At 46.6% G+C, this 16,630-nt stretch overlaps 3 protein-coding genes across 5 annotated transcripts in view; 2 read left to right on the top strand and 1 right to left on the bottom strand.

Annotated features, from left to right (window-relative positions):
- NLK (nemo like kinase) overlaps positions 1-8,408 on the top strand; it is a 39,790-nt gene extending 31,382 nt beyond the window's left edge. For 2 of the 3 annotated variants that reach the window (XM_071575014.1, XM_071575013.1), the window contains 5 exons: positions 1,456-1,557; positions 4,222-4,308; positions 5,370-5,568; positions 6,115-6,208; positions 6,697-8,408. In XM_071575014.1, coding sequence (XP_071431115.1) covers positions 1,456-1,557; positions 4,222-4,308; positions 5,370-5,568; positions 6,115-6,208; positions 6,697-6,751 — 537 coding nt within the window. In that variant the 3' untranslated portion in view covers positions 6,752-8,408. Of the gene's footprint in view, positions 1-1,455; positions 1,558-4,221; positions 4,309-5,369; positions 5,569-6,114; positions 6,215-6,696 lie in introns of all 3 variants that reach the window. The other variant, XM_071575015.1, reaches the window with a different exon arrangement.
- Positions 8,409-10,735: 2,327 nt separating this feature from the next.
- Positions 10,736-14,123, top strand: TMEM97 (transmembrane protein 97). The gene is made up of 3 exons (XM_071575366.1): positions 10,736-10,897; positions 12,446-12,590; positions 13,154-14,123. Exons 1-3 carry the CDS (start codon positions 10,778-10,780, stop codon positions 13,402-13,404), a joined length of 516 nt encoding a protein of 171 aa, XP_071431467.1. The 5' UTR covers positions 10,736-10,777; the 3' UTR covers positions 13,405-14,123.
- Positions 14,124-14,409: 286 nt separating this feature from the next.
- On the bottom strand, positions 14,410-16,628 carry IFT20 (intraflagellar transport 20). The gene is made up of 4 exons (XM_071575368.1): positions 16,370-16,628; positions 15,984-16,069; positions 15,288-15,391; positions 14,410-14,827 (listed from the first exon to the last, which is right to left on the bottom strand). Exons 1-4 carry the CDS (start codon positions 16,494-16,496, stop codon positions 14,746-14,748), a joined length of 399 nt encoding a protein of 132 aa, XP_071431469.1. The 5' UTR covers positions 16,497-16,628; the 3' UTR covers positions 14,410-14,745.
- Between the last annotated feature and the right edge of the window lie 2 nt (positions 16,629-16,630).

The raw sequence follows: 16,630 nt of genomic DNA, 5'->3' as shown, positions 1-16,630 counted from the left end.
TGCTCTCTGCAGCCCCCTGACTGGAGGGGAGAACCAAGGGGGCCTGGGCTCTGCTCCCAGGAACAAGGGACAGGACAAGAGGGAATGGCCTCAAGTTGTGCCAGGAGAGGTTCAGATTGGACATCAGAAAGAATTTCTTCTCAGAAAGGGTGGTCTGGCATTGGGAGGGGCTGCCTGGGAAGGTGGTGGAGTCCCCATCTCTGGAGCTGTGCAAGGAACAACTGGACATGGCACTCAGTGCTCTGGGCTGGGTGACAAGGTGGGGATTGGTCATAGGTTGGACTCGATGGTCCTGATCTTTTCCAACCTTTTTGGTTCTGAGATTCTGATTTTGAAACTCAAACTTGTTTTTCTTGGTTTACACAAGGCAAAACCCAAGCTACTTTGGGACACTGAGGTGACAGTTTCCAGACTTCAGTGTTCGAAGTTGTGGTTATTAACAGTGGCTTTTGAAATGTGTGAGGTTTGTACTCACCTGTAGTTGCTGCAATACCACTACTTGGGGATTTTATTCAAATAAGTAAAGGTGCTTTAACTGGCAGCAAGCATCTTGTAACAACTACTGGGATAAAGTAGTGAGTTTTCTGTCAAGGCCTAACTGGAGGTACAGTCCTGGCATGTGAACTATTTACAGTGCCAGGTAGCAGGACTGCTCAGACTGCTTCATTTCAGTAACAGGCAAGTGTGGAAGCAGGTAGTGAATGGTTTTTTTATGTTGTGTAGCTGGTGCTATTCCAACATTAAGGAAGTTAATGTACTATACTTAGCCTTACCATCTTGGAGTGATACATTTACAGTAGGTAGAAAATATCTGTGGCAAGATATTAGAGATGGATGCACTTATATATCTGTCTAAGAGAAGGAACAAGATGTGCTGACATAAAAATGTCTATCTTCAATGTTGCTAGTATTCATCTATAGTTTGGAAGTTACATAGCATTAAAACTACCTGAAGGGAAGTTCTAGCCAGGTGGGGGTTGGACTCTTCTCCCAGGCACTCAGCAATGGGACAAGGGGACACAGGCTCAAGCTCTGCCAGGGGAAATTGAAGTTGGAGATCAGAAAAAAATTCTTTGCAGAGAGAGTGCTCAGGCATTGGAATGGGCTGCCCAGAGAGGGGGTGGATTCTCCATCCCTGGAGGTTTTTAACCTGAGATTGGCCATGGCACTGAATGTCATGATCTGGTAAAGGGACTGGAGTTGGCCCAAGGGTTGGACTTGATGATCTGAGAGGTCTTTTCCAACCCAATCAATTCTATGATTCTATGATTCTGTGAAAATGGTGAGATTTATGTATATGGATCTACTGTAAGTGTACAGTGATATTTGTAATTTACTACCTGCAAAGGAGTGGGTTTGAACTGATCCGTACCTTGAAAGTCTCTTATGTTAGCTTAGCAATCTGCAGTCATAGAGAAATGTATTAATGTGTCTCTGTGTGCTCTGCCCCTGCAGCTGGATCTGATCACAGACCTGCTGGGCACGCCGTCACTGGAGGCGATGCGGACGGCGTGCGAAGGCGCCAAGGCACACATACTCAGGGGTCCTCATAAACAGGTACAGTGCAGGGGCTGGGCTGGGGCACCTGGGCAAGGGGACCCTTCAGTCAGCCCCACGAGCCAGCTCTGTGCAGGACTCCTGCTGCAGCATCACAGTGTTTCTCATCTGATTAAACTCTCAGGGCCTGTTTGTTATAAGTGCTTAGTTTGGATATTCGTCCTCAGAGCTGTCTCTGCTTGTTAACCAGGGTTACATTTACCAGCAGTGGTTGTGGTGCTGCAGTGTGGTGGGTTAGTGGTGTAATTAGTCCAGCTGCTGTGGAGGGAGGGTGTTTTTTCCACTAATGAAGTGCATTTCTACCTTGGGTGTGTTGTTTGACTTGATGACACAGGTGAAAGTCTCCCTTTCTGAAGTGGCAGTGTTTTGATAGCTATTTTGAATGAAGTTGTTAAATTTAAGTGATAGTATTGTCAGGAGACATAAATGAAAATATATGAAAATTGCCAGTATAATCAGAAAACCCTGAGGGCTCCTGCACTGCCAGGATCAGGAGTGTTAGAGGTGGAACTCACCCGTGTACAAGAGCTGAGGGCAGAACCCCAACCCCAGAGAGTCCCTGCATACATGTTTGGCCATCCAGTATGGTCATTTTTATGATTGTTAGTAAAAATTAACAAAATTATTGACCTGTACATGTTAAGACACCGGATCTTTCCAGTAGTCAAGTTTGCATCTTTATCCTCTGCATGTTGAAGTAATTTCTCACGTCTGCTCACCACAATAAGTAGTTACCATAGAAATGAGCATTGCATGTATATTCTGCTTTATTATTGACATGTGGGAGTTCTGCCTCCTTGGCACTTTGGTTTCATTATATTGAGTTGTCTCTATTCCATTTCATGACAGGATTTTTTTCTTTGAGCATTAGTAATAGGAGGCTTTCCTTCAAACTTTTTCTACCAGTTTTAAAAGAAATCAAGTATATTTTTCAGCTACCATGTGCTAGAAGAGTTCTTACTCTGAAACCCAGTGTCTCATGCCACAGAATGGTGGGAATACTAAAAAGCGAGTGAGGTGAAATGGTATAAAAAGTTTTCACTACAGATTTAATGTCTTGTAGCCACAAAGTTGTAGGAAATACACTCTAAGAGTTAGTTCTGTGTCTGTTGGGGAAAACAAGGTTCATTTTCCATGGATTGCCACAGGAGCTGAGCAGTCTCTGGAGCCAGTGTGCTCATTGCTACTTGGAACTAGGGGATGCAGAGCATCCAGGTGATTAATGATATTTCTCTGGCTTCCACTTGAAGCAAACCTCATGTCTGAATGCAAATCCCTGGCTTTTTGTATTCTGGAATGGGCCTTTTGGTGGTTATAAATAGTTAAGTGTTACCAGTTTCTTAATTAGACTAATAGGGAGAGAAACCCAAGTTAGATACAGGCGATTACTTTGTCACACCAACTATTTTTACTTGCCGTAGGTGAGCGCAGTGGGAGGGGAGGGTGAAGCATTTTACTGCTCACGTAAAAATAGATTAATGCGTGAAGTTTCTGATTAAAACCCCCACCCCACTGTGTGCTGGCAAAATGGATGTTTATGTTCTCCAGAGACTTCTTTGTCACTTTGGTTTTTAAAAGTTGTGCTTCAGACTAAGTTTAAGTTGATCCAGCTGCCCTGACAGCCGCGCACCCGCCCTGCTGGGTTTGGCTCCGCTCAACCCCTTCTCCAAGGAAAATGTGTTGGAATCCATCCCCTGTCTGTTGTGCTCATGCCCTCTCTTCTGTGGGAGAGCCAGCCAGGAGGAGGATGCCCCTTCCTTGCTGACAGACTGACCACTGATTCCATGGAATTCCATTTCCCAGTTCCTAATGCTGGGACAATGTTCCTGCAGGGCTGCTCCCAGCTCTGGCTGAGACAGTGCTGTGCCCAGGAGCTGTCTCTAACCAGATGCTCCTGAAATGGCAGGACAAGCTGCTGACAAGGGCCATAAGTGTAGCAAAAATAGAGAATCCTTCATTTGTGTTGGATGAAAGTAATACTATTTTTCTGCTCCAGTATATGATGAAACCTGTGTAATCACAGTGCTTGGACCACAATGCTTTTTTGTGTGGATAGTACTTAGTAATTAGAAAAATCAGGTGAAGTTGCCAAATATTACAGCTTCATGTTCCATAGGCTGCCCTGAGAAACCAAGGCTAAGAAGTGCTCAGGGCTGCATGTTCAGGGTTAAGTTAGCTGATGTCACTGTGGAGGTGTAATTGTTATTTATACTGGGAAATTTACAGCAACTATGACATCCAGTACAGTCCTTCTGTCACTGTCAGTCAGCTGTGCATTGCCTGGGCAAGGAAAAGCAAAGCAATCTATAATCTGGGATTGACTGAGGTCAGAAAAATTAACTACTGGAAATGATGGGGTTAATCAAACCCTTGAGCAGCTACAGCTGTGAGTGGTCTGTGTAGAAAAATAAATGAATAAAATATGTTTGTCCAGGGATCACATCTGAACTAATGGAAAAAATGATCCATTAGATCTTTATTAACAGTTGCTGAGTTTTGTAATGGTGATTATTGTTGGGCTGGAAAGCGTTGGGTACCGTGTGTCCTCCTTAACAAGGAGTTTGTCCTTGGTGACTGTGGAATAGCGAGTGCTGGAACAGGGTTTTCTTGCTGATGGATCTGACAGGACACTCTGTGCTTCTCTTCCTCCCATTTCCCCTACAGCCATCCCTTCCTGTCCTATATACACTCTCCAGTCAAGCTACACATGAAGCAGTTCATCTCCTTTGCAGGATGTTGGTCTTTGATCCAGTAAGTATGACTGAAAATTATCTCTAATAATTTTGGTTTGAACAGGGTTTTTTTTCTGGTTCCTAAACGAGTGTTTTAAGTCAACGACTGCTTTAACTGGTTTCCTTCTATGTAGCATTGCAGTACTTTTGGTCTGTAAAACACATAAAAATGTCATAACTGGCCAATTAATTCCCCCTGGAATGGAGGTTTCACATTTAAAGCCGAGTGGTCTTATGAAGGAAGCTACTGAAGGATGAGGGTGTGTGTGACTCATGATCTTTTCTGAGCTGGGTGTAGGTAGCAGAACATCAGCTACTTTGATGCAGTTCTAATTAGGGACACGGGGGTGTTCCTGGTCTTGCAACACACAAAAAATTCCTCCTGCATCCCCAGTCACAGAACAGGATCATTTTTCCACTCTTTTTCTAATAAATATGTGCTGCTTTGGATTTCGGATATTTCTTCTCTAGGGACACTGTAGAGAATTGTGATTAGAAAATCTGATACCAGAATTTTAATTATTTCATTCTCAGAGTCCCCCCCTGTGTTGCAAATAAAATCCAGAGTGACTGCAGTGCAAAGGAGGTGGCTGGGGGCTGATGATGCACTCAGAAGGCACTGCCCTTGGAGTTTATTTTTTTAAACGTTAATATTGCTTTTCTGAACAGAGCCATAGAAATGCTAAATCATAACTTCCACATAAAAAGCCTTAAAGTTTGCCTTTCTAAACACCCTCAACACTTAGAATGCTGTTATTCTCAGCTTGTTTTGATTTATTGTCGGAGTCATAATTGTAAGGTTATATGGAGAAAGTAACTACTGTAAAACGTATTTCTAAAGCTCATATTATCAGCCTTTTCCATCGTGGCTGTGGTACAGGAAGGTCGGTGCCATCCCAGCCAGGCTGGTTCCTGAGCCACAGCTCCCCTCTAGTGGCAGCTCCTACAGCTCCCACACCATGTGACATGAACCGATCCTTGAACAGGCGTTTACAAAACCATTGAGAATTAATCGATGAGTAGTTTTAATACTTCTGAAAGTGTCCCAACTGGTTTTTTTCTTCTTTCTTTTCTTTTCAGTCCAAAAGGATATCTGCTAAGGATGCCTTAGCTCACCCGTATCTCGACGAGGGGCGGTTGCGATACCACACCTGTATGTGTAAATGTTGTTTTTCCACATCTACTGGAAGAGTTTATACGAGTGATTTTGAACCCATCACTAATCCCAAATTTGATGACACTTTTGAAAAGAACCTCAGTTCTGTTCGGCAGGTTAAAGGTGAGTAGGAGTTTAGCTTGGACGTGCAGTTGTGCTCCTGCTCCACCCCTCTGCAGTGTGTAGCTGGGGTGTAGCTGGTATTGTGCTCTGGATCTGTGCACTACCCCCAGTGCTGGTTTCTTTTAGGTATTTTTTCATAGTAGACACTGGAAATAATTTTTTTCACTGAACAGGACTATAAATGTTCTGCCATAACAGTGGCACAAGCACAAGCTGATGTGCATAAGGCTGTGGGTTTCAAACCTTACCAGCACTGTGACCAGTGCCCTGTTCCCCATCCTTGCACTGCAGGGTGGCACTGGGGGAAGGGGAAGTCACTGTTGTGGCCTTTTTGGGGTGCGAGGTGTAATCTCCACAGCTGTCCTGCAGAAAGGGGCAGCAGCATCCAGGAGCTGAAACTGAGATTTAGGGAAGCTGGAACTCTTTTTTCCTAACTAAAATGCACTCTCAGTATGGGAATCTGTATTTCCCTCCAGTCTATATTGCATTTTACTGAAGCCAGAAGTGTTAATACTGTGGTGTTTTGTATTTTTCTCCTGTGTACAGAAATAATTCATCAGTTCATTTTGGAACAGCAGAAAGGAAACAGAGTGCCTCTCTGCATCAACCCTCAGTCTGCTGCTTTTAAGAGCTTTATTAGGTAACTGTATGTAATCACATCTGATATTAATTCCCATTTATTAGTAGTACAGAATTTGCACATCTAGAATGTTTTAGGTTTTCAGTTTCCTCTGAGAGTAGAAAAGTCCCATAGAAAATACTCTGCTAAACTATTTTTATGAACTCTTCTAGAATTTCAATAAAATGTGCAGAAATTTCAAATAACATTTTCATGTAAAAGAAGAGAATTCAGACTGAAAATGAGAATGGGAAGGTTGGCAAGTTGAGTTTTGATTGCAGAATTGCCCTGCAAAAGCATTAGGAGGAATGACAAAGGTGCAAATATGTAGATAAAACATAGTGCAGTTATTTGTTGTCGGTGTTGGTAACTCTTGGTCTGGGGGGGTTGGGCTGGGGAGGGGGATGTGTGTGTTTGTTTTGCTTGTTTGCTTCCCAGCTGAGCATTACCATTGCGGTCTGTGAGCTATTGCAAATGAACACTGATTTTCTGTGTCACCTGCATTGCAGCTCCACGGTCGCCCAGCCCTCCGAGATGCCGCCGTCTCCGCTGGTGTGGGAGTGACGTGGAGCACGACGTACTACTGAAGATGTAATGTAGCTTTCCACTGGAGCCTGGGATTTGCAATTCTGGAGGTTAATCATGCTTGTACTGTAATTTTACTAATGAAGTTTTGAATTAACAACCACTACTTGTACAATATGAATAATATTTAGAAATGTACTAGACTTTTAATCTTGTAAAGTGGTTGTGCTTTTAGGAGAAAATATTTTACCCAGAGTTGCACGTGTTTTATGAATTCTAGTGCAGCTGTGATGGCTCAGCTCAGAACAAACAGAATTGAACCAAATTTGGGGAGGTTTTTTCTTTTTATTTTTCCTTTTTCTTTTCTTTTTTTTTATTGAAGTGAGATTGTACAAACAGATAGACATACATTTTGATATTGAGCCATTCCTGAAGATTTTGGGTTTTCTAAAACTAAGGAATACAGAAAACTTGACTGCGACCAATCATGAAGTCCCTTTGGGTGGCCGTGACCATGGGAAGTGGCCACGTCCCCTGATGCCCAAGCCCTATAAATAGCTTCTCACTAGAGCTGTGATGGTGATGTGTGCTGTTCTAAAATCAAATGTTGTGAGTAGAGAGAATGAGTTTGTGACTAGGAGAGACTAAACTTCTGTTTCCTTACCCAGTATAAATATATATATATTTAATCTATTTTTATTAGAAGTTTTTCTGCTCTTTCTTACATAAAACCCCCCAGCATGCATCTTCTATGTGTGTAAATAATTCCATTTATGGGCTAATTTCAGAGATCCTTGACATCATTGCTGTATAGAGAGAAACTAGCTTGCACATTTTAGGTCTGTGAAATTTTGTGAGAACTTTTTCCTGCACTGGACAGTTGAGAGAAAAAAAAAGAAAAGGACAAAAAAAAGCACATAGGGAATTCTGTTAATTGTGTTTGTGTCTTTAGGCAAAGCTGTGGAAGTCTTGAAATGTCACAGTAGTAAATAACTTTTATTACTTTTTGGCTAATTCTTTTTCTGTTGGAACACTGAATTCTGTGCATATGTATATATGAACACAAATTGAAGGCCTCTACCTCCTGGAGTATACAACTTGGTTTGTTTACCTCCACATGATTTTTTTTTTTTAAGTTCAGTGTGGAGACTTGAAACTTGAATGTCCCTTCCAACTTTTATATTTAAAACAAGACTAGAAAATTGAAGACTGTTTTTCACCTGTACAAAGGAATACTAAAGGGTGGTCTTAAAATTTGAGCCTTGGTCTGGAGAGAAACCGTGGTGTTTGTAATGGACAATTAACTGTTAAAGTTATTGTAAGTTATCTGTATTTAGCAGAGTATTTTCAACAAGAGTGATCTGAGCTGGAATTGGAGACTATTAGTAAGTTATGTTTGGAAGTTTTAACTTCAATGAAGTAATTATTTGCTGTGAAAGAGACAAACATTGAATAACTGAACAAAGATGGTGCAATATCTTTGTTTTTTATGAGGCTCCTGAGAATAAAACCAATGGAAGCATTTCAATTCACTTGAATGAGAAACGTGTTTAATTAACGAGCCCCAGAAGACACTGGTATGAAAGGTAAAATCTCAGAGGTTGGTCAGTTAATGTGGCACACTTGCTGGTCACTTTGTAAAATGTAGATTTGGAGTACAGTGGTGAAAACATTAAATGTGACATTTGAAACCGTAGTGCTGGCGTCGTCATTTCCTGCCTGATCTCCCACCTCCATTTCAGAGTAAGTAGTTATAATCTTGATTAAAAATACAAGTGAAAGGACTTTATAACATCTTGGTTTGGGCATGGTGCTGATTTTTACACTCACATGCACACACACATATGACTTATTAGACACAATACTTATCTACTCTCTCAGCCCGATCCTGGATGAAGGCCCAACTTGCTGATAAATCAAATTGATGTTTGACTCTGCACTCTCCTGGGGGGGTGGTCAGACCTCCAGGCAGCTCTGGCTTTGTTTGATTTGCAAAGCTCCTGTCACTTTTTCAGCACACTTTCCCCATTCTCTGCAGTACGAATGCAAAGGGTCCAGTGCAGTGGAGCTGCAGAACACAACTGAAGTTCCTGGGCTGTGGGTGTGTCATGGCAGGGGACAGGGTGAGTCTGTCAGGATGTGAGCACCTACCACAGCTGGCACAGACACTTTGGGCAGCAGAGGATTTTTTGGAACCAATTGCTTGAGGTCTCTGGGTGAGTCTTGTCTATGAACATAAAAGTAATGAGGTCTTTGGGACCTTTACCTTGCAGGGTGTCTGGGCACAGCTGTGGGCAGGATGGGGATTAACAGTGGCACAAGGTGTAACTAAAACTGGGTGTGCAATTATATGTAAACCACAATCCTGGGAGTGTTTCTGTAGCCTGACCTGCATTTGCCATGTTTCCTGTAAGTCACTGATGGTGAAAGTGAGTGCTCCCCTGAGCCCTCTCTGACTGAGACAGCTCCATTTCCAAAGTGAGCACATGCAGGAGTACATGAGGGCAATGTGATGCCATCATGAGAGCTGCTTTCCTTCCCATTGAGGCTACAACCTGGTGAGAGGTTTTCAGAGTTCCACTTCAATCAGTTTTAAGCTGTGCAGATCTTAATGTCAAATGAATTACAATTGTCATCAGAAGTTTTAAGCTCTCTTAACTACAGCTGCTGTGTCCTCTTGCATTGCCTGTGCCTTGAGAAACCAGATGTGTGGAAGGTAAAGGATAACTCACAGCTGCCCAGAAATGGTCAGAGGAACATCTGAGGGTGAGAAGGCCCAACCCTGTGTGTGCACTGTGAGGCTGAGCAGTGATTGAGGCCAGTCGTAGAACAGTAAGTGGCTAAAATCCATCTCCTGGTGAAGTGTCATTGACTGATTTGAATCAATCTCGGGAAGCTGTGAAGTGCTTTACTCCTTCAGCCAGTTCTTTAGCAGTGCTGTTTCCTGATGGGAAGGAGCATGTGGATGCTCACCAGCCCGAGCTGGTGCTTTTGGGATTTCCTGGGGAGTGAGTTTTTTGATTGTTTTACCCTGGATTTGTTTCAGTAATGGAATTGCGAGACCCTGGGACTGTTTGGTCTGTGTCGGGTATAACCTGACAGAAGTTCTGTTCCCTGTGTTCCACATTCCTGCTCAGGTGTGGATCCTCTGGAGCCAGCTGTGATCCATGGGGGAACGGGATTCCAGGCAGGTGATGGATGCCAGACCCATGAGTAGGGCCAGTGCAGCTCCGTGCTCGGGGGTAGGTGGGACCAGACCCCTGTGGTACCCAGGGGCTGTTGGAGCTCTGCAGGTCAGGAGTGACATGTGCAGGGGAGGTGCGCTGGTCTGTGGGGAGAGGTGGGTTTATCCCCGGCTTGGGAACACTGAGAACAGCCTCTGGATCGCAGGCCCAGGGAAGGGACCAGCTGGGGATCGTTGATGGCAGCGTGGGGAAATGGGGAAAGGGGGACAACACACCTCGAGCGCTGTGTCCAGGGCCGGGCCCCTCGGTTCAGGAGGGATGTCAAAGTGCTGGAGCAGGTCCAGAGGAGAGCAACAGGGCTGGTGAAGGAACTTGAACACAACAAGCCCTATGAGGAGAGGCTGAGGGAGCTGGGGTTGTTCAGCCTGGAGAAGGGGAGGCTCAGAGGAAACCTCGTAACTCTACAACTCCCTGACAGGAGGTTGTACCCAGGAGGGGGTCAGTCTCTTCTCTCAGACAAGACAGCATGGTCTTAAGCTCTGCCAGGGGAGCTTTAGGTTGGATATTAGAAAGAAATTCCTTACAGAGAGCATAATCAGGCATTGGAATGGGCTGCCCAGGGAAGTGGTGGATTCTCCATCCCTGGAGGTTTTTAAGACGAGACTGGATGTGGCACTCAGTGCCATCGTCTGGTGACCGCGGTGATGTTGGATCAAGGGTTGGACTTGATGATCTCAGAGGTCTTTTCCAACCCGGCTGATTCTATGCTTCCAATGAAACGGGGAAATATGGAGAGGGCGGAGAGGGGCGTGGTCTCGTTTTGGGCGTGGCCTCCGGTGGGCGTGCCCGGTGCCGGTGGGCGTGTCCGTGGGGCGCGGCGATGGCGGCGGCTCCGCGGTGGCGGGAGCGACTCTTCGCCCTTTACTTCATCTCGCACATCCCCATCACGGCGCTGATCGACCTCCAGCCGCTGCTGCCCGCCGGGATCCCCCCGAGGGCCGTGAGTGGGGCCGGGCGGGGGCCGGGCCGGGGCTCATGGCGCGAGACTGTGCGGAGCATTTGCGGGGCTGGTGGGGCTGCGGGAGGATTTTACCGAATCGTGTGTGTGGAGACATAGCGGGGGAGAGGAACTGCAGTAAAGGCGTGTGAAAGAGCGTCTGGAAGCACAGCTGTGCTGGTGCCCGCGGGATGAATCACAGCCGGGTCATTCATTGGGGGGAGGAGCGGGAACGGGAACGGGAATGGGAATGGGAGTGGGAATGGGAACGGGAACGGGAACGGCAATGGGGACGGGATGCTCCATCCATGCGATTGGCGGCTGTGCTTGATGCTGCTTCTCGAGGCTGTAACTGGGATGTGCGCGGCTACTCCGTGTCCCCAGTGATGGGGAGGCCCCCCCGTGAACTGGTGTGCGGAGTCATTGATCTCCCTCCCTGGGGATCGGCGCTGGGAATGTTCCTCTGCCCAGTGTGGGTTGTGGGTGTTTTACAGCTGCCACAACACCATCCTTTCCGTGGAATGTCCCTGCTGTCGCCGTCGGCCCCGGCGCCCCAGGGCTGCGGCACCGCGGGGCTGGTGCCACGTGCTCCGGACGTGGCTGCTGCGGGGCTCTCCGATCCTGAGTTTTCCTTAAATTCCTGCCAAAAACCTGACAGGGAGTTGTTGCTGCTGCAGCAGCAGGCATTCCAGCGACTGAATTTTTTAGTAAAAATCCCTGGTTTGCTGGGTGTTGAATAAAATCATAAGAGACAATAAACATCATAAAGTTAATTAAAATAACAGCTGGATGGCAGATAATTAGTTCAGCCCTCATTGTCAGGATGAGGCCAGTTGTAACCTTTTGTTTGAGCTTTACAATTGATGACGTGGGTTTTGCCACGTTAATTGCTGTAGAATTACTCCAATATAGGCACCATTTTCAATTAATAGTTAACCAGCAGATCTCAATGCATATCTCTCTGTTCAAAGTCCAGCGTAAAGCCACGGAGTTTACATTTCTGTCATGGAAACTAACTGCAACTCCCTGAGCCCAGATCCTTGGATTGAGCTGTTCCCCCACAGCAGCTGGGCCCCAGCACTGGGGAAGGAGCCCCCAGACCCCCACTCAGGTGGGCAGGAACTGGAGGGGTTCGAGGCTCACATCCCAGTCAGACACAGAGAGCCCCCCTGAGCTTACAACAGGAGGGTCAGAGAGAGGGATGTAACAGCTACAAGTGTCAAGGGGCAGATGTTTTGTGGTTAAGGTTTTTTCTGATAGGAAATCATGTTTCAGAAATAGTTTTTGGAAACTGTACTTAATGCAGGAGCAATCCTGAAATTGCCTGTAGTGCAAATGTAGTATAGACTTAGTGCTAAGGGTTCATTACTTTAAAGGCTGCAGAAACAAAGTCCCTGTTAAAACTAAACTGCTGTACAAATTCTCGTGTGCCAAGATGGGATCAGTGGACTTTCCCACTGCACTGGTGGCTTCATCCAGTTGAGAATCAGAGTCTTTGCCCTCCTGGGGTTGCTGTCCAGTGACAGAACCCGTTGTTTTGTTTTCTTTAAGCTGACAGACCTCTTGCAGCAGTATGCAACCTCCTTCAGGGACCCCATGATGCTGCAGCCCCCAGAGTGGTTCAAGGCGTTCATCTACTGTGAGGCCTTTCTACAGCTGCCGTTCTTCCCCATCGCTGCGTACGCCTTCCTGAAAGGTGGGTGGGAAAACCAGAGGAACAGCATGTCCTGGGGGCTTTTCTGCATGACACCTACCTTCGGAACAGCAGAGAATTTATCAGTCTCAAGCAGTTTGAGGGATGTTCCCTGTGGAGGGCTGGGCTGTCACAGCCCTTACAAGTGTGCCATGAGCACTGGGCTATTCTCCTGGCAAGTTTTACCTGAGAAAGCAGCACAGAATAAAATCTGTCAGAAACAAAACCTTGAGGCTACAGGCCCTTGTCAGGTGCAGCCATTTGTGTAACCAGCATCAATTTGACATCTGGCACACTTCCAGGACAGATAAAGGTCTGGGCCAAGCCTATGTAGTAATTTTATTCCTCTAAAACTTTCAGAATCACCCCTTTGTTCTAAATTTCCATCAAGGAAAAGAAATATGCTGGGTTCCTACTAGTACTTAGTTTTTTTGTGCTACCTATTTAGTCTGACTGATGGCTGACCCTGGCAGAGAGGCAGCAGTCAATGTTCTGTTAAGTTAAAAGTCTCGGAGTTCTGCTTGTTTCAAAACACTTCAAGACATTTTCCTTTTGTTTCTGTGTAGGTGGCTGCAGATGGATCAGGACTCCTGCCATTATCTACTCCACCCACGTAGCCACCACTCTGTTTGCTATCCTGGCCCATATCCTGTTCCACGACTTCTCCAAGTCCGAGCATGTGGGACCTCAGACGCTGCGTGAGCGCCTAGTTCTGCTCTCTATATACCTGCCCTACCTGCTGATCCCACTTCTGATCCTGTTCACTATGCTCTGCAACCCCCATTACAAACATGTGGAGAAAAGAAAAAGGAAGTAGCCTGCTCTGAAAGTTGTACACACCACTCCTGTACTGGATTTGGTTCTGACCCTGCGCTCACAGAGTCCTCTGGGACAAACATGTCTCTCGTGTTGGCTGCAGCAGCTCCGGCCAGAGCCCGGGCTGCTGCAAGGAAGAATGGAATTAGTTTGAGTGCACAGCCCTGCATTGACCACAAACTACTCTGCCAGAGGCCTGGCCAGCAACCCCTGGGCCCTCTGGGGTCGGGTCTGTGTGGGGCCTCTCTAACAGGAAAATGGACTTGTAACCCTTCGATGGGAGGGGACACACACTCACATTCTGCAGCTGATACTGTTCTTCCAAGTTCCCTTTTTCCAACATGACTGTATGGAAACCACTTAAGTAGGAAATTTGTCTTCCAACAGCATATTCTCCAGACTCCCCAGCTGATTACACTCAGATTTGCAAAGCTGTGCTTCTGAAGCATTTCAAATCATATCATGATTCTTAACTTCCTCACCCCTTCCTTTAAAATTTCCCCTGCCTTTGCTCTGCTTCATTTTGATTAATTATAAATGTCCAATCCGTTATAAATGTGCCAAAATCTGGATTTCTGAATGCTTAAAGTTACTTTTGACAACGAGGAATATTGCCTAGAGGATTTTCAAGTACTTCAGGAATTGTAAACAAGGAGTTGCAAATTTCTCTCTTCCCTGAAATCACTTCTAATATGGAAATAAATAACTAAATGCATTAAACTGCATTTAATCTTATTCAAGGAATGGCTGAAAGGAACTTATAGTGACCATGAGACAGTAGAGAGTCCATGGATCCATTCTGGAAATCATAAGTTTCTGAGATTTTTTTCTAATTCTATAGAAAAAGTGATGTAGGCAAGGTAGATCCTAGTTACTGCTGCTTGTGTATAGTGTCTTTAGAGACGCAAAGGAAGTGGAAAAACCACTGGGAGTGTTCAGGGAGTTGTAAACCCTTAGGCTGAAAAATAACAGAGCAGGAGCAACTAATTCTGGTACAGCCAGAAAGTCTGAGAACAATAATTTATTTCCCAATTCCTTTGAAAGAGCTGTACAGTTCAAAAAGAGACACAACAGAGCACCAGTAGCATTAATTCAACTGTAATTTGAATTAGAACTACTGACTGTACAAAACTGGTATAAAATCAAAGGCCAGAGTAGTGTGTGCAGCTGTGAGCTATCAGCCCTCCTTATTGCCACGGCTGGGACATTCACACCAAGGTAAAGCCCCTCCATTGTACAAACCATCTGCACTCCTGCACAGTGGAAATTGCATATTTCTGAAATTCTCAAGATTCTGGAATGGTCAAGTTTTCAAGTGAGCTGGTTTTTATCTTAAAATCCTCTATTTCTGGAAAATGAACTGGTCAATGAATTCATTCTGGTCCGCTTCAATTTTGCAGAGAGTCTCGTACTCGATCCGGTACCTGCAGGAGAAAAATGGTCAAAGGACCCCCATCTGTGTGATGGGGAGTCAGTGCAGCCCCTTGGGCTGTGGCAGGGAAACTGGGCTACCTGTGTGAGGACCTGGGCTACCTGTTTGAGTCACCTGTAAGCAGCAGCTGCCTGAGTCACGCTGTGTTGCTCTCAAAGGCCTTTAGCAGCCAAACACGAGGCTGTTACAGGTGTACTTGGTTCTGCACTGCCCCAGCTCGTGCTGCCTCAGTTTGTTCAGCCCCAAAGTCCTCAGGGATGACCCTTCTTTGGTTCACTGCAGGGCCTGAAGGTAACTCCAAGCCTGTGGCATTGTCCACACATGCTCTGGGCAGGACACACCTTCACTGCAGGTGGGACTAGGAAACAGGAGTCCTGCAGGTGGTCAACCCTGTGTCAGCCCTGAACCTTCCCAGCCTGCACAACACCCCAAAGCACGAACACAAGACTCACCTTTCCAGTTGCATCTTTTTCTCAGCTATCAAAGCCTGAAGCTGCTGTTCCTGAGCCTCTCTCTGCTTTGCAATCGACTTCAGCAGGTTCCGTGCCCCGATGGCCTGGCAGGAGAGAGTGGGTAGGGAGGTGTTGAGGGGATTTTGTTAATTTTTTAAGGCCCTTTTCCTCCCAGCAGGTTGAGTCTGAGGCATTTCAGCTGTGGCAGCAATAAGGGAGGGTGGCACTGTGACCCCAGGGGTTGGTGGGACTGGCCCACAGCCCCTGTGGGGTTGAGTGGAGTGAAGCCTTTGGGGCTTCTCTCAAACTCGAGGAACAAAGTCACTGACTCCTCTGGACACACAAACTGGGCACTGGCCCTACAGCGAGACAAGCTCTGGCTACCAGAGGCTTCTGCCTCTTGAGGACAAAGTTCTACCAATAGAAGGAACAATTAAAAAATACAGGTTCTGTTTATGTGCAGAAATACTGACAAGCAGGAAGAGCAGGACTGTGACTTGCAGGAGTAATGTGACACTCACAGGCTTCTAGACATTAATATCAATTAAAAAGGCCCAGTTAATCCCATGGGAATGCCAGCAGAATGCTGGCAGGGAAACACTGCTTCAGTTATAAAGGGAGGGAAGGACCAGGCTGATTTTTCAGGCACAGGACAGGGCAGAGCTAATGAAAAGCCAGGAATTAACTGCACAGTACCTTCATCTTCTCACTTTCTGCAGCTTTGGCCAGCTGGTCAACGAGCTCCATCAAGCTGCCCACTATTTTCTGAAACTCTGCTGTTTCTGCAAAGAAAAAAAAAATTGTCAAGTGATACCCAGAACAGCCCTAAAGAGGAGAAACGCTCCTGGCTTTGTGGTACAGTTTCCAGATGCCGCTTTATGTTTAGCGTCTACGTGTTACGCCTTTCCTTGGAATCGGATAATAAAAGGGGCAAGGAAGGAGCAGAGCCCTGGAGTGTTCAGGAGTCCTGCGGTAGTTCAGTGTCCGTCCAGCCGCCGGGACGCGAGCGGGACCGGGCCGGGCCGGGGCTGTGCGGGGCCTGGCGGGGCGGGGGCTGAGCGGGGCCGGCCCGCGGCACTCACTGTCCACGAAGGCTCGGCACTCCTCGCGGAGCTGCGCCGTCTGCGCCGCCACCTCGGGCTCCAGCACCCGCAGCTTGTTCAGCTCGTCGAAGTGCAGCCCCGCAGAGCCCAGCGCGGCCTGCGCCATCGGGGCGGCCCGGCCGGGACACCACCGGACGGACTGCGGGACCCCGAGACGGCCCCGCCGAGCTCCTCCGGGCCCAGCCCCGCCCGGCCCGGCCCGGCCTCCTCCTCCGCCTCGGCCGCAGCGCGGAGCCCGCC

This window comes from Pithys albifrons, chromosome 21 (genome assembly GCF_047495875.1).
Source record: "Pithys albifrons albifrons isolate INPA30051 chromosome 21, PitAlb_v1, whole genome shotgun sequence".
Classification (NCBI taxonomy): Eukaryota; Metazoa; Chordata; class Aves; order Passeriformes; family Thamnophilidae; genus Pithys; species Pithys albifrons.
Note: the sequence above shows the minus strand (reverse complement) of the source record. Positions and strands in the feature narration are given on the sequence as shown.

Coding starts and splice junctions, on each gene's coding strand:
- TMEM97 (XM_071575366.1), top strand. CDS start 10,778: ATGGCGGCGGCTCCGCGGTGGCGGGAGCGACTCTTCGCCCTTTACTTC. Junction 10,898..12,445: donor CCGGGATCCCCCCGAGGGCC/GTGAGTGGGGCC, acceptor GTTTTCTTTAAG/CTGACAGACCTCTTGCAGCA. Junction 12,591..13,153: donor TGCGTACGCCTTCCTGAAAG/GTGGGTGGGAAA, acceptor GTTTCTGTGTAG/GTGGCTGCAGATGGATCAGG.
- IFT20 (XM_071575368.1), bottom strand. CDS start 16,496: ATGGCGCAGGCCGCGCTGGGCTCTGCGGGGCTGCACTTCGACGAGCTG. Junction 15,392..15,983: donor CAGAAAGTGAGAAGATGAAG/GTACTGTGCAGT, acceptor CTCTCCTGCCAG/GCCATCGGGGCACGGAACCT. Junction 14,828..15,287: donor AAAAAGATGCAACTGGAAAG/GTGAGTCTTGTG, acceptor TTTCTCCTGCAG/GTACCGGATCGAGTACGAGA.